The sequence below is a fragment of the Magnolia sinica genome, chromosome 5, assembly GCF_029962835.1.
Source record: "Magnolia sinica isolate HGM2019 chromosome 5, MsV1, whole genome shotgun sequence".
Lineage (NCBI taxonomy): Eukaryota > Viridiplantae > Streptophyta > Magnoliopsida > Magnoliales > Magnoliaceae > Magnolia > Magnolia sinica.
In genome coordinates this window covers 95,697,562-95,713,016 of record NC_080577.1, presented here as the reverse complement: position 1 = coordinate 95,713,016, position 15,455 = coordinate 95,697,562, and the positions used below count along the sequence as shown (strand labels likewise).

General features: G+C 39.7%; 1 protein-coding gene across 3 annotated transcripts in view; it reads left to right on the top strand.

Moving 5' to 3' along the window:
* LOC131246344 (CMP-sialic acid transporter 5-like) overlaps positions 1–15,455 on the top strand; it is a 49,224-nt gene that overhangs the window by 17,173 nt on the left and 16,596 nt on the right. For all 3 annotated transcript variants that reach the window (XM_058246370.1, XM_058246369.1, XM_058246368.1), the window contains exons 8-11: positions 338–397; positions 642–764; positions 10,373–10,450; positions 11,919–11,988. In XM_058246370.1, the coding sequence (XP_058102353.1) occupies positions 338–397; positions 642–764; positions 10,373–10,450; positions 11,919–11,988 (331 nt within the window). The remainder of the gene's footprint in view (positions 1–337; positions 398–641; positions 765–10,372; positions 10,451–11,918; positions 11,989–15,455) is intronic.

Sequence of the window (15,455 nt, the reverse complement as noted above, 5' to 3'; positions counted from 1 at the left end):
CTGGGAGCCCGTAGTTGCACCCATCTCTGACCGATCGATAAAACCATCCTTTACACATTTGGTTTGGTTATACAACAGCACAAATTATACCATCATGTAACAAAAAATGACCAGGATGGATGTATTTAAGAGTTGGTGCCATAACAATTCCCTTATGTTTTTTTTTTTTTGGACAAATAAAATATCATAAAACAAACATTCTAATATTATCATCTTCTCGCCCTGCTGATAAAAAAGAACAAGAAAAAGATCATCTCATAATTTGTTTCAGAGTATGCCATTTACTTTATTCACAACTTGCCGCTAATTTTGCTTTTGGAACTGTAAACTCAAACAGGTATTAGTAATTGCTCTCCTATTAAAGATAATAATGAGACGGCGGTTTTCAATAATTCAGGTTAGTCTGAACTTTGTAACAATTGTCTGTAATCATGTTTGACATTCAAGTTGCAAGCAATTGTTCTTGGAAAAGGAAAAGCATTTAATCTTGTACAGTTTATGATCATACATGTACTTTCTTGAATTGCTCTAGGATCCATGTTGTTGGATTTGACATGGTTATGAATGATGGCATCAATGATGATTTACATTTATTTATTTTTCTTTTAAGAACACTAATTCATGCTCTTTATTTGGGGCAGTGGGAGGCTCTTGCTTTGCTGCTTATTGGAATTAGTGTGAATCAGCTTCGATCACTACCTGAGGGTACTACTGCTTTGGGTGTTCCAGTTGCAATGGGTGCATATGTATATACATTGATCTTTGTAAGTATCAACTGCTCTCTCTCTCTCTCTCTCTCTCTCTCTCTCTCTCTCTCTCCCTGCGATGAGCGGGCCTGCCTGAACTTTTGCTGCATTTGGGCCTTTGCAATAATCAGGCCCCTAGGCTTCTCGGGCCCTTGCATATCCTGGAAAAGTTATGAAGTGATGAAAAAACAAGGAACTTTGCTGAACCGAAACACGTGTGCATTAAATTACAGTACATGCCATGCATGTGGCAGCATGGCATTATAGGTCGGAGATCGAATCCATCCCTCAGAGTGGCACTAGTATACATATGCCCTAGCCTAAGAATCTGGTTCTTCAACTCTTCAAGTGGGCCACAGTTTGCAAAACAAATGTATGGCTCTGAAAAAACTTGGCTGAAGTTTTCTAACCCATCTACCTCTTTCCAATATTGACCCACTTGCTAATTGGACCAGATTTTATTTTTGGGTAAACATGTACGAGGTCAGACCAACGTGTCGTATGGATTAGATGTCACGCGTATATGCCATGCTGGCATGTGTGGCATGTACACGGTCTTTATTGCACACGTGTGCGCACTTAGAAAAGCTCAAAGACAATCCTCTATGCTCTTTCTAAAGAATCGATATCGGATGTATTCTTCCGAGTGTGAGAACTTAAGCCAGAAGAATTCGGCATTGACATGTGTACCTGACGTGCTGGGATTGTTCTGTCATTTGAACCCTGCTAGTTACACACTTGAACAAAGAATCCTCTCACCAGAAACTTCTTAGTAGGATTCTTTGTATAATGAAACATAATATGAATCTTCCTAATTTAAAACGCAGAATTTCTTTATACCTGCTCACTCTTTTTTATTTTTCTTGGAGGAAATAACAACTTGCATTAAAGCTTAAGAAAAGTAAACAACGTTTATAAAATACAAAAACGAGCGAGATGCCCCATTTACAGCTAAAATGACTGCAGGATCATTAGTGCCCCACTCCCTCTTTTGGCAAACAGTTTTTAGCCTAGAGGGCAGTGTCCTAATCTCCCCTATAATAATAAAAAACAACCCGTGGAATAACTCCATCCCCCTATAGCTTATTTGATCATAATTAGATTATCTGTAACAATTTTGATGTTAAGGTGCCTAAAATGAGCTTGAATAATTCTAAGGGCCTCTCTAAGTGCCAACAGTGAAGCCTGAGTTGAGCAGACTGCTTGGTTAGGCCTGAGAATGCCACCATAGGTCTGCCTTGGGAATCCTGAAGAATCCCTCCAATTCCAGCCTTTCCTTTCTCCCTAAACTGTATACCTAGTCACTCTTGAAAAAGTAAATCCACTTGTAACAAAGATAAAATTATAAGCTCTCTCTCTCTCTCTCTCTCTCTCTCTCTCTCTCTCTCTCTCACTTTTAGTAAACATATAAAAAATTACGATGTTTTTTAGTTGATAAAACAAATTTTTTTTTTGAAAGGTAACCTGCAATTTCTTAAAGAAAACAAAGATTACAGTAAGGTTGCCCCATGGCAAAACTGAGACTTAAACAATATACAGAGAAACCAGAGAAAACCAGGGGCAAAAACTCAGACAACTGATTTAAACCAAGCATTTTATCTTCTATGATAAGGGCTGATTTGGATACTCCCTCTTTTGCAAGCTGATCAGCAATGCCAATGCTGTTAGCTTCTCGGGGTGCTCGTTGAAAAGAGATATCCTTGCCTCTGCATAAATCTAGAGTTTCTTTGATCTGGTCTGATATTTTCGATGGACGATTCCTGGATGATGCCCAGATGATTGCATTACGGGAATCTCCTTCCACTATTGCAGGAAAAAAGCTAGAAAAATACAATGATATTAACAGCTTGAAGAAGACTGGCAGCCTCAGGAAAACTGGAATTCCTACAACCAATGAGACCCGAGAATTCAACAATGGAGATTCTAAGAGATCCCTGACAACCCCACCGACACCGGCCCAACTCAGATCCCCAAAAGAGCTGCCATCGAAGTTTATTTTGAAACTTCCAATAGGAGGGGATTACCTGGCAATTTATGTCTGAACTCTTTTCCGCTTTGAAGCACAGTTTTTAAGTTTGAAACAAAGGCAGACAACAGAATACTTCTGAGGTTTGCATTAGCTCTGGTCTAGACTAAGCTTCCAGCCATCTGAAAATATGATCAACAATAGATTTAACTAGCACTACCTTATTCTGAAACATTTTTGCATTTCTTTTAGTCCAAATCACCTGCGATTTGATAATCCAAAATTGCTTTCCACGGAAATTCCCAACAGGACCCTAAGGGCGTGTTTGATTTTCAAGAGCTTGGGTAAATACCCAGGAAATGGGTAATTATTACCATTTCATGCGTTTGAAAATCCAGGGAAACTATTGCATTGGGAACCGGTTCAAAATAGCTATTTAAAATTTTTGAACCTCAAGGTAATGGATATGATATATCAATTCCGTCCATGTTTTACCACAATATTTTGAGGCATGAGCCAAAAAAGGAGGATGATCCAACACTTAGGTGGCCCACACCAAAAGAAACAGTGGCCTCGCAAAGTTTTTAACGGTAAGTATTCAATTCCTCTTTTCGTATGGTGTGGTCCACTTGAGTTTTGGATATAACTCATTTTTTTGTTCATACTATAAATTCAAAAGGCATAATGGATGAACGGTGTGGATAAGCGAAATGCATCACAGTGGGACCATATATATTTTGTAATATTTTCGGTTTGCGTGTCAAAAAAGTAAGTAGTGAAATCAGGTGCGGTGTAAATACACATGGAAATAATTGTTACTCTTTTACCTGGTATTTACCAGTGCACTGGAAAATCAAACAGGCCCTAAGCATTTGGGGACTAGGAAGTAACATGAAAGATCTAATTCGGGAAGACCCACACCAACCTGAACTTATAACAGACACCATTCCATATCTTTCTGTCTGACGAGAAGTGAAGCAAAAAATGATTCACTGATTCTTCCGCTGCACAGCACATCACACCTGTTGGGAATCATAAACCCTCATTTCTTGAGGTTATCGATCGCTAGAATTTTTTCACGAGACAACCCACACGAAAACTTTCACTTTCAGAGGAACTGGAATAGACCAGATTCTCGAAATATGTGACACTTCAACACTGCTACCGTCATCAAGCCATTTGACTAAGGATGGATCTGAAAGCGCTCAAGCCCTGGCTGCCAAACTATCCTGTCGGACCTTCGGTAGGAATGTACACTTCTTTTAGCATGGCCATCATTTCTGCAAAGGAAGAGATTTTACTTTCTTTAAGGTCCTGCTGAAACATCGGACATCGTGTTTATCTCCCCAATAGATCACTGCAGCAGATGGTTCATATGTGCTGTGATATGAAATTATACAAATCTGCAAAATGCTCATCAAGTAAAGAATCCCCATGACGTAGATCATTCCAGAAATGAATATGCTGCCCTGACCCAACACGAAATCTGAGCCAATTTACACAAAAGTGGGGACGACCAGGACTCTGCTCTCCAGATGATGGATCGTAACGAATGGGTGGCATGAGAAAGGTTCCAGCTTTTCTAAGACAGCATATTTTACTTCAAGAATAGATTTCATCATTGCACTGTCTGTAAACCCTAGACGCCACCACCATTTAGCTTGCAATGTGATGTTCGTAGTTCTAACAGACCTGATACCCAAAACACTCTTGTTAATGGGCTTACAAAACTACTCTCATTTGACAAGGTGAAACTTGTGGAGTCTTTTGAATTATCTGAGAGGAGCTTTATCTGAATTGCTGCAAACTTGACTGGGTACCTGAAAGTAGATAACAGATGAAGCAGAAAGCTGGCTTGTACAGTGTTACTTTATGAGCATAATACAACCTCCTAAAGGGTGCAGTTTATCTTCCCTAGATATCCAACTTTCTGGTAAATTTCTCAAGGACATCCTCCCAACATTGTGATGCCAACCTCCCAAGGGCTATTGGAATACTGAGATGCTTGATGGGGAATGCCAAGGCCATGCAGCTGATGCTTCTAGCAGTCTCCTTAATGAGATTGTCTAGATTGATGCTCAAAATTTAGCTTTTAGATAAGTTTACCCTAACACCCGAAACTATAGAGGAACGTGAAAGGAGATCACTGAATTTGTCACTGATTATAGATCAAGTGGCCTCAAACACCACTTCATGACCTTCTGCCTCTTCAAAGGCAGCTTCCAGACATTCCTTTGGATCACTGGTTAACATGTCAAAACCAACACCATTGATTATTGCAAATATTGTCTTTACCTGGTAGATTTGATGCCCCTGTGAGTGACTGATGAAGTGAAATTTGATCTCCTTATTGCATTGGTCAACTTATGAAAATAGGCTGTATTTCCTCCACCTGCCTTGATCCATTTTTCATGCGAGAGCTATTTCCACCGAATTTCTTCACTTCTCAAAATCGAGCCCAACAAATTTGAAAGGTCATCTTTCCTTGCCAGTTTAACCAGATCATGAACCCTATTGAGTTCTTCCTTTTCAAGATCTGAGATGTCTTGCATGAGTGATGCTTTCTTTTACAAAAGGGCTCCATAGCTCATTAAATATATTCTAGATCAAAAATTAAGTATGTGCCAGATGTTTATTGTTTATTTACTATTTTTTAAAGTATCATTTTAAGTTAATTCTAAAAAAAATAAATCATTGTAAGTTAGCAAGAGTAGTGCCTCATTTAAAAGTAAATAATAAATCCCTTTCTAGTGGAAAGCGTTAGACGCGAAATGGGCGTCCCTAGATGCCAAGGGCAGTTCAGGAGGTATTCTTCTGGGTTGGAAAGCTTCTACATGGGACCTTCTATCCTCCTCCCTGGGCGACAACTCGGTGACGGCGATTCTTCAAAACAAAGCATCAAATTTCCGGTGCCTTGTTGTTGCGGTATACGGGCCAAATATAGACTCCAATAGGTCAGCTTTCTGGGAGGAGCTCTCCTCCATCAGGCAGTCTTTCTCAGGCCCGGGCTGTATGGTAGGGGACTTCAACATCACCAGATTCGTCGTGGACCACTCCCGCTCAAGAAGGATATCGTCAACAATGGGGTCCTTTTCAGATTGGATTCAATCCCAAGAGATGATAGATGCTAGGTGCAAAATTTACTTGGACAGATGGGAGGAGTTCTCTAATTCAGTCCAGGTTGGACAGGTTCCTTCTCTCACTAGAATGGCTGGAAGCTTTCCCTTCTGTCTCTCAGCAAGCTCTCCCGAGAACAACCTCCGACCACTGTCCGATTATGCTGGCCATGGAAGAAGTCAATTGGGGCCCAAAACCATTCAGGTTCAATTCCTCCTGGCTTCTGATTGACGGCTTCAGTAAGATGATCGCTGATTGGTGGGTGGGATTTCACGTGGAGGGGTTTGCAAGGCATAGGCTCCTTTGTAAGCTCAGACTTCTAAAAGATAATCTGAAGAGCTGGAAGATCTCCGTGCTAGGCAAAAGAGAAGCGGAAATGGAGGCCATGATGTCAGAGTTGCAGCAAATCGATATAGAGTCTGAAGCCATCCCTTTGTCCTCCGATCGTCTGGGCCGCAGAATCAAAATCATTCAGTCCATGTCAGCTAGGGCCTTGGAAGATGAGACCTTTTGGAAGCTCAAATCTAGAGCCAAATGGATCAGCGAAGGAGATAAGAACACCAGATATTTTCACAATATTGCAAGCATGTGGGCTTGATCCAAACAAATCGTTAACATCACAGTAGATGATGTTCGGGTAGAAGATAAAGAGCTCATAATAGCGCAGGCCATCCAACACTTCCAATCCCTTCTCTCGGCTGAAGGATCAGCTAGACCGCAGTTAGAGCGTTTGGATTTTAACTCAATCAATGAGGCTGAATCGGTGGCTCTCGAATCTCCCTTCACAGAGGAAGAAGTTAAGCTGGCGATTGATTCTCTAGGTAGTGATAAATCTCTTGGCTCGAATAGCTTCCCAATTATCTTCTTCTAAAAATTTTGGGATCTCGTCCGCCAAGATGTGATGGAATTCATGATTGAATTTCATCAAAGGGGTTAGCTCTTCAAAGGTCTTGGTGCTTCCTTCATTGCTCTCATTCCAAAAGTGGTAGGAGCAGATTCTTTTTCTGATTTCAGACCAATCAGTTTAATAGGGGACCCTCACAAAATCCTAGCTAAGGTCCTTACTTTCCGGTTAAGGACAATCATGGGCAAGATCATCTCGGCCAATCAAAGCGCTTTCATCCAGGGCAGACAAATTATCGATTGCGCTCTCATAGCCAACGAATGCCTCCACTCGAGCCACAGATCGGGGTCGAAGAGTATATTTTGCAAACTGGACATGGAAAAAGCATACGACCATGTTGATTGGGGCTTGTTGCAATATATGCTTCGTCGTATGGGCTTTGGAGCTAAGTGGAGAAGCTGGATGGGAGAATGCATGGGATCGGCCCATTTCTCAATCCTTCTCAATGGATCTCCCAAGGGTTTCTTCAAGTCTTCGAGAGGGCTGCGCCAAGGGGACCCCTTATCTCCATTTCTATTCCTTATAGTGGGGGAAGCGTTATCCAAAATGTTGCACAAAGGTTAAGAAGAAGGAATTCTGCGGGGTATCTCTATGCTAAGTTTATCTTCTCCCCTCTCTCACATCCAGTTTGCCGATGACATGCTGATTTTTTCGGAAGCTTCCTCCGAGTTGATGGAAAACCTTCACACATTGATCCGATGTTTCGAGGCTGTTTCGGGGTTGAGAGTTAACTTAGCTAAGTCCAAGATGTTCGGGATCAACACGTTAGAGGAAGAGCTCTCCTCCTATGCTGGCATTCTCGGCTGCTCCTCAGTTTCCTTCCCTACCACATTTGTGGGCCTCCCTCTTTCCTTGGGCCGTCCTCCTAAACACCTTTGGGAAAAGATAGTCAACAGATTCGAAAATTACTTAGCCAGGTGGAAATGTCGATACCACTCTCTGGGGGCCGGTCTCACCCTCATTAAAGTGGCACTATCCAATCTCCCATTGTACTACATATCCCTGTTTAGATGCCTGTCTGCTGTTTCGGCGTACATCGATAAATTGAGACGAGACTTTCTGTGGTTTGGCAAGGAAAATCAGAAAAAGATCCACCTCCTTGAATGGAAAGAGGTTTGCAAGCACTTTCGGGATGGAGGTGCTCGTGTCAAAGACCTGAAAAAAATGAATCACCTCTTGGGTAAGTGGATATGGAGGCTCAGATCTGAAGGAGGTTCGCTCTGGAACATTTTCATTAAGGGCAAGTATGGTTCCTCTCTAGGAGGGTGGTGGACAAGTGACTCTTCTCTCTCGAGGGCTTCTTTCTTATGGAAGGGTGTTCTTCTGCTGAAAGAGCCAGTACATAAAAGCATTGCTTTTGAGTTGGGTACGGTGCTCGTATCAGATTCTGGGAAGACCTATGGGTGGGCGACAGGGTGCTTAAAGATTGTTTTTCTAACATCTTCCAACTTGCTCCAAACAAGTCAGTATTCATTTCCGACTGCTTCTCGATGAATGCTGGTTAGGTGGTGTGGAACGTGATATGTAGAAGAAATCTCTAGGATAAGGAGATCGGAGAATATGTGGACCTCATCACCAGCATCTACTCGATGCCCAACCTATCCCCTGACTCTTTGTTATGGAAGTGGGAAAAATCAAGCAAATTCACGGTCAGTTCTCTCTATGCGCAGCTCTCACCGGTAGCTGACCTCTCTAGGACCGACTCTCCCCTTATTTGGAAGCTGCCGGCTCCCCCTAAATTCATGTGCTTTGGATGGCTGGTGGGAAAGAGGCGTATCCTTATAGTCGATAATTTCAGGAAGAGGGGGATGCAGCTCGTCAATATTTGCCTGTGTTGCATGAAGGAAGAAGAAACGGTGGACCATCTTCTTATTCATTGTCCGTCCATTGTCTATATTTGGTCTGAATTTTGCAAGCGCTTCAAGATTAGCTGGTGCATGCCCCTTTCGACTTCCTCCCTTCTATCAGCATGGCTAGGGGTTAGGCTTGGGCAAGCACAAGACATGCATTTGGAGATTATCCGTTCTAGCGGTGTGGTGGGCTGTCTGGGAAGAAAGGAATGGTAGATGTTTCAACAACTCGTCCAACTCAGCACTCTTGGTGGCTTTTAGAGCTAAATCTCTTCTTATAGAATGGCTAGCAAATGTTTCTTTTATGAAGGATTATAACCTTCTCTTTCTTGGGCCTTAGTTGAGTCTGCTCTCTCAGCAGATTCTTCTTTCTGTCTATGTTTTTTCCCCTTTTAATACAAATATCGTTACTTCTGAAAAAATAAAAATAAAAAATCCTTTTCTAGTGTTGTCTTCTCTTTCTCACAGAACATAAAAAGAAGATGAATTATTTAATATTCATGCAGGTTTGAAAGGACAATATGCATGCACCCAGCAATGGTTCATGTTGCATATATACCATAGACCATAGTCCTTGAGTATCATGCACTCATTAAAGAAATCAAATTTGTTAATGAGGAATTATACCATGCTTCCGTGGAAGGGACATTTTTTTAAACTTATAAAATGTTTCTTTTTAAATTAAATAAAATATACTGCTGAATCTATTATCCTACTTTCTGGGTTTTGGTGAATCCTACACTCCTTACCGGCATTGGATTCCGACACTTGTATCTGTGTCCATGTGACATGGTTATCAGAGTTGAGGGAGTTATTTCTGTTTTTTTATTTTTATAAATAAAATATCCTTCACCCTCAAATTGTAGATGATTTCACTCCTTGCCTCTTGCTGAGTCTAGGGTGCTACTCGTCTCTCATCATTTCTTTCGCAAGAAGAAGGTCAAAGTAAGAAGACAGGAATCTACCTTTTGCTTGGTCAAGGGCCATGGGCTTGAACTGTAGTCAGGCTGGCTTGGGATACCCAGGTCCGATCCATTGATGCCCTAGTTCCCAACACACTCTTTGGCAAGGGTGCTCATTGACGAAGAGAAACCTCATTATGGTTCATCCTGAAGTGGATTGTTGTCCTCTAATTCTAAGAACCGAATGACAAGTAGCTGTTACTTGTAGGTCATATTTTTAGTTAAAATAAGCACTAATTTTTTATTCATTCACTGTGTGGTCCTAAACAATTTAATATTACTAAATTTTCCTATTGAACTTCTAATATGTATGTGATGTGTGTGTATTGAAACACGAGATGCCTGTTGAATTGCTAGATTAATTCCAAAAACTCTGGTCCATTGATGCCCTGTTCTTGGCACGCTTTTTGGTGAGGGTGCCCATTGCCGAAGAGAGAACTCATTATGGTTCATCCTGAAGTCGATTGTTGTCCTCTAATTCTAAGAACCGAATGACAAGTACCTGTTACTTCTAGGTCATGTTTTTAGTTCAAATAAACACACTATTTTTTTATTCATTCACTGCATGGTCCTAAACAATTTAATGTTACTAAAATATTTCCAATTGAACTTCAAATATGTATGTGATGTGTACGCATTGAAATGCAGAAGATGCTTGTTAAACTGCTAGATTTATTGCAAAATCTGACCAGTTTGAAATAAAACTCAACAGTTATCTTTCATTTATCTTCCGTTGTTTGCATGTTGTATAATAGTTACTTTGAGAGATTAAACTTACTTGGATAAGGCTTGGATGATGATGACAACTTCGAGAGATTAAATTTCAGGTAACTGTTCCCTCTATGGCATCAGTTTACAATGAATATGCTTTGAAGAGCCAATTCGATACAAGCATCTATCTTCAGGTGATTCTTTAACTCTGCTATTGGTTGCATTCCTATTATGACTTGAAAGTTCATGGTCGGTGAGGATGGACACTCTTTTCTTTAAGAAGATAATCACTAATAGCTTTGACGCTTGTTGTGACTGCCCATATTGTGGTATAGATATTGATTATTGTAGGTCTGCAATGGTCGATTCTTTTTGCTGCTTGTCTTTGTTGAGTGGCTTTGGAAAATTTACTCGCATTGGTTGTAATATGTTTGTATGGTTACTTTTAATCTCTGTTGCAAAAGGTAACACTAAATATTGCTAAAGTTATATTACTGCTGAGTTTTGTTTGACGCCTTTAGCAAGCAGCTTGAATAGGGCTGCTGGTCTATGGTCTCACAATAACCATTAGAGAGGTGAAGCAAATCCCTAGCCGAAATAATAGTAAATATGAGGTTCAGTCAGATTCTAACAATCTTATCTGAGTTGGAAAATAAAATAAGGAAGAACTCAAAGTCAGCAGGACATTAAGGTGCTGAATAAAAAAGAAAAAAGAAAAAGAAAGAAAGAAAAAGACGGGATGAAGGTGGGGGCGGATTGCCTTCTGTTTGTTGGCCCTCTTCTCTAATAAACCATTTTGAAGTGGCTTCTGAAGTAGAAAGCTGATGCACTTGACAGTGTGAGCAAAAACATGAGTCAGAAATGGATTTTCTCTTAAGGAAGATTGGGCACGGGAAAAAACCCCTTTTAGTGCCATATCAATTAGGATAAAATGTGCTGTCTTGATCTCCTTCCACCTCAACCCTGCTCAGCTCAGTCTTCTAAGGAGCCTTGATTGAGTCTTATCCATTTATCACAAAATGTCCCACCTTGCCACTGGATCTGCAAAATGGATCGTAATGCTGTGCCTTTGACAGTGTTGCATTACCAAACAAATTCTATTTGCCCCTCACAGATCCGATCTGTTGAGAGACTAAATTAACTGTCACCTCAAACTCATGGAAAATACTTGTTGTGAGGGAAAAGTGGGAAATGCAAAGACATCAGCTAAGAAGACACCTTTAAGTCCTAGGAGAATACTATAGTAATGAACATAAACCTCTGTAACCCAGAAATTGTGATGGATTTTTCTCCTTGCCCTTATGATGCTGATGAATTGTTGTCTTGTATTCTTTCAGCACAGAAGTCGTAAGGAAGATTAGTTAGCAGTTGTCTTGTATTCTTTCATCACAGAAGTCGTAAGGAAGATTAATTAGCAGTTTCTTTTATTTTTTGATCAGAAAGAATGTAAGATCTTTTTTTTTTTTTTTTTTTTGTAGCATGTTCAAGGGTTCATGTGTTCTATGAAAATTTTACTACCTTATGCGAGATCTTTATTATAGGGAAACCTCTCATTCTAGTTATAATCTTCCTGGATGCTTTTGTGCAGTCATTTTTCCATGCTTCAAAGTTGTAATTTCTTAATTAACATTTCTGACAAGGGAGTTTAGATATTGTTTGCAGAATTTATTTCTATATGGCTATGGTGCTATATTCAATTTTCTTGGTATTCTTGGGACAGTCATCGTCAAAGGTATGGAATTTCAATTCCTGTAGTAAATCAATCACTCTGTGTTAATGTGAAATCGACATTGTGACGAGCATATTGACTATCTTTTCTAGGAATTGGCAGTTTTAGATATTTAGCATGAGCCTTTCAATTTTCTTTTAGTTCATAATTTTGATGGAGGTGCATATGATTGTTCTTGATATGCAGAATCCATGTGTTTGAGGTGTGAATCAGCATTTATTCTCAAAGGCAATCTCAAACAATAGTTGCACTTCTTAAGAAAATACCTTTCCATAACACATCAAACTGGTAAATACTGTTGTTTATGGACCATCTCAAATGTGGCCATGTGTGTCCCACTTTACATGGAGATTATGGTTTCTATTGTTTGACATTCTTATTTTTCGTTTTAAGTCCTTAGGATGATGTGTTAGGATAGGGTTTAAGTACATGGGCTTGTTTTATGTAGTAACTTAAGTATGGGGGTATTTTTGTACTTGCACATCTATTGTGAAAGCCTTAATAATAAGATGAGGAGAGGCTAGGGGCATCATCTCCCATTGAGCTCTTCTTTCCTTTTCTTTTACTTCTCATATTTTCTCACTTTCTCAATCCCACTAAAGGATGGTATTAGAGCTAGGTTTTGATCCTGGGACTCGTGTTTATCAAAGCGGTAATAGATTCGGTACCTTGTTTCTTCCTCCTTTCTTTCACTTTCTTTCTCCTCTTCCTTCCCCCCTTTTCTATAAAGAGAAAGCCTAAATCTTTTGTGGGTTGATTTATGCAAATCACCTTTATTGTTTTTCAAACACCATATGGTGGGTTGTGTAGCTATGCTTTGTGAGTGTACTTCTGGCCCATTTCCACATACAACCAATCATGATGGTTCAAAGTGGGCCGTATTGCATGTATGGTCAGATTTGAAGATCAAGTGCGGGTGTAGAGGTCGTGAATGAATGTGAACTATTTTTTGTATTCGTCATCAATGGGTTCTTGCATGTATGGTGGTGATCGTTGATCTATGCTTTGTTGAATCAAGTTTTGGGTAAGTTCAAGTTATTTCTTGTGTGTCTGATTTTTTTTTCTTCCTTAAATATGGATATAAAGAATGACGCGAAGAGTTGCCTCCATCTAAGTCGTTGAATCTTCAAATTATGTCTGCCAAACTTAACTGTTGAATTATTTATAATGGTCCATATCAATAGAAGTGTTTGTTGAAGGAACAAGAAAATTAAAGTATCTGACACCCCTTTAGCTTGCAGAAAGTTCAATATAGTAGAAGATGCTCATATTAGAGCCCTGTTATGGAATAACATGGAACCACATATCAATGCAAGCATATTTTTTTAAGAACAAAAGAAGTTTGGAAAAATATGAAAGAGATGTATTTAGGTGGAAAGAATTTAACTAGAAAACACTAGTTACTTCAAAACATCCGTATGCCTTAACAAGGGGATAAGAGTCTAGGGAAGTATTATGCCATGTTGCGAGGCATGTGGAAAGAACTGAACGTATATCAGCCCATGTCGACTGATCATGAGACCATGTGACGATGGAGAAAGGAATTGTCTCCAAATTCCTCTATGGTCTTCATCCTAAGTTTGAACCTGTGCGAGCTCATTTTCTTGAAGGTTGTGAACTATCATTTACGATGGAGGCTTTCGCCCCGTGTTCAACTTTTAGTTAGTGTAAATACACAGAGTTCATCTACATCTCTGCTTGCTCAGCATTTATTTGTTCATCTGGTAGGGGAGTTGGAGAAAGCTGTGGTGGCCGTAGTTGTGGTGGACGGGTTGGTGGTAAAGATTTAGGTGAGATCGTTTGGAGGTAGGAATTACTTAGGGAGGTTGTGGTACAGATTTTGGTGGCAACCGTAGTCATGATTGTGGTAATAGATAGTGCTCTCATCGTGGTCTTTCTAACCACATTGTTGTTTTGCATTGTGACCTCACTAGTAGTGTGTTGGGACTTCATTAGTAGGCCAGCTTGGGCAAATTAGGTTCAATCTTTTTAACAAGCCCCATCATTTCAAATTAAGTACGACAGATGGTATAGTTATGTTGGCCAAGGATGAGTATGTCAAATTACAAAAAGATTGTTCCACCCATGTGTCCTCTTCCATTGTTACTCTTGCTCAATTATGTATGATGTCTTACTTCCTCTAAATGTGCTTCTTGGGTTAATTGATTCTCGAGCTTCGGACCATATTACTGATAAACATAGTTTATCTCAATTATGTAAGTCTACTCCTGTAACATTTGCTGATGACTACAACCCCTGTGTCTCAATTGGGTACTGCTTATCCTACTCCATCTCTTCCATCGTTATTGGTGTTATATATTCCTAAATTTCCTTTGAGTTTGTTGTTAGTAAGCTAACTAGATCCTTGAACTGTTGTGTTATATTTTATCCTTTAGTGAATTTCAAGATCTAAAGATGAGGAGGATGGTTGGGAAGGACATGAAGCGAATGGTCTTTATTATCTCGACGGATAAATAATTAGAACTGCACTGCAGATGGATATCTCACCACATCAGTGGCATTATATTCTTGGTCGCCCATCATTGAGTAGCTTAAAGAGTTTTGTTTTGTCATAATCTTATGTGTTTGAGTTAGAGTGTGGAGCTTGCAAGTTAAGCAAGCATTAGTCTTGCTTTCATCCTGTGTGGATAAATGGAGTGATAGTCCTTTCTCTTTAGCACATTTTGATGTGTGAGGTTCAGTTCGTACTACTAATTTATTTGATTTAAAGCATTTTATTATTTGTGGACAATTGTTCTCACATGAATTGGTTATATTTAATGAAAGATTGCTTTGAAAATGTTTTCTTGCGACAAGGAATTTTATATGGAAGTGCAAACCTAGTTCAGTGCTAGGGTTTGTATTCTACGTTCGGATAAGTTAAGAAAGTAATTCATATCTCTCATCTCATGACATTATTCATTAAACCTAGTGTCCACACACGCCACAACAAAGTGGTGTGGCTAAATGTAAGAAGCGACACTTAAGGTTGTTAGGGATTTTAAAAAAATTATTTAATATAAAGGTTTTGAAAATGTTTTGGAGTGGTTAAGTTTTAACTGCATACTATTTAATAATTCGAATACCTGCATTTGTTTTAGATAGTAAATCCTCTTTTTCTATTATATGTCCTGGTATTCCTCCGTTTTCCTTTCCTCCAAAGGTGTTCGGGTGTGCGCTTCGTACATCGGTTAGGTCATGTTCTTGATAAGTTTGAACCAAGGGCCATTAAGTGTACCTTTCTTGGATACTCTCATATCCAATGGGGATACAAATGCTATAATTCTGTCTCTCGTGAATGCATGTAGCAGCTGATGTAACATTCTCTAAATGTGCTCTTTATTTTGCTGAAGCTGGCAAGCCCATGTAATTTGGAGAGATCACTATTCCCACTGTGCCTAACATAGAACTTTCGTTAGGTGAAATGCATGTACAATGTTTAGTTTTGTTGGTGCAAGTTTACTCTAGAT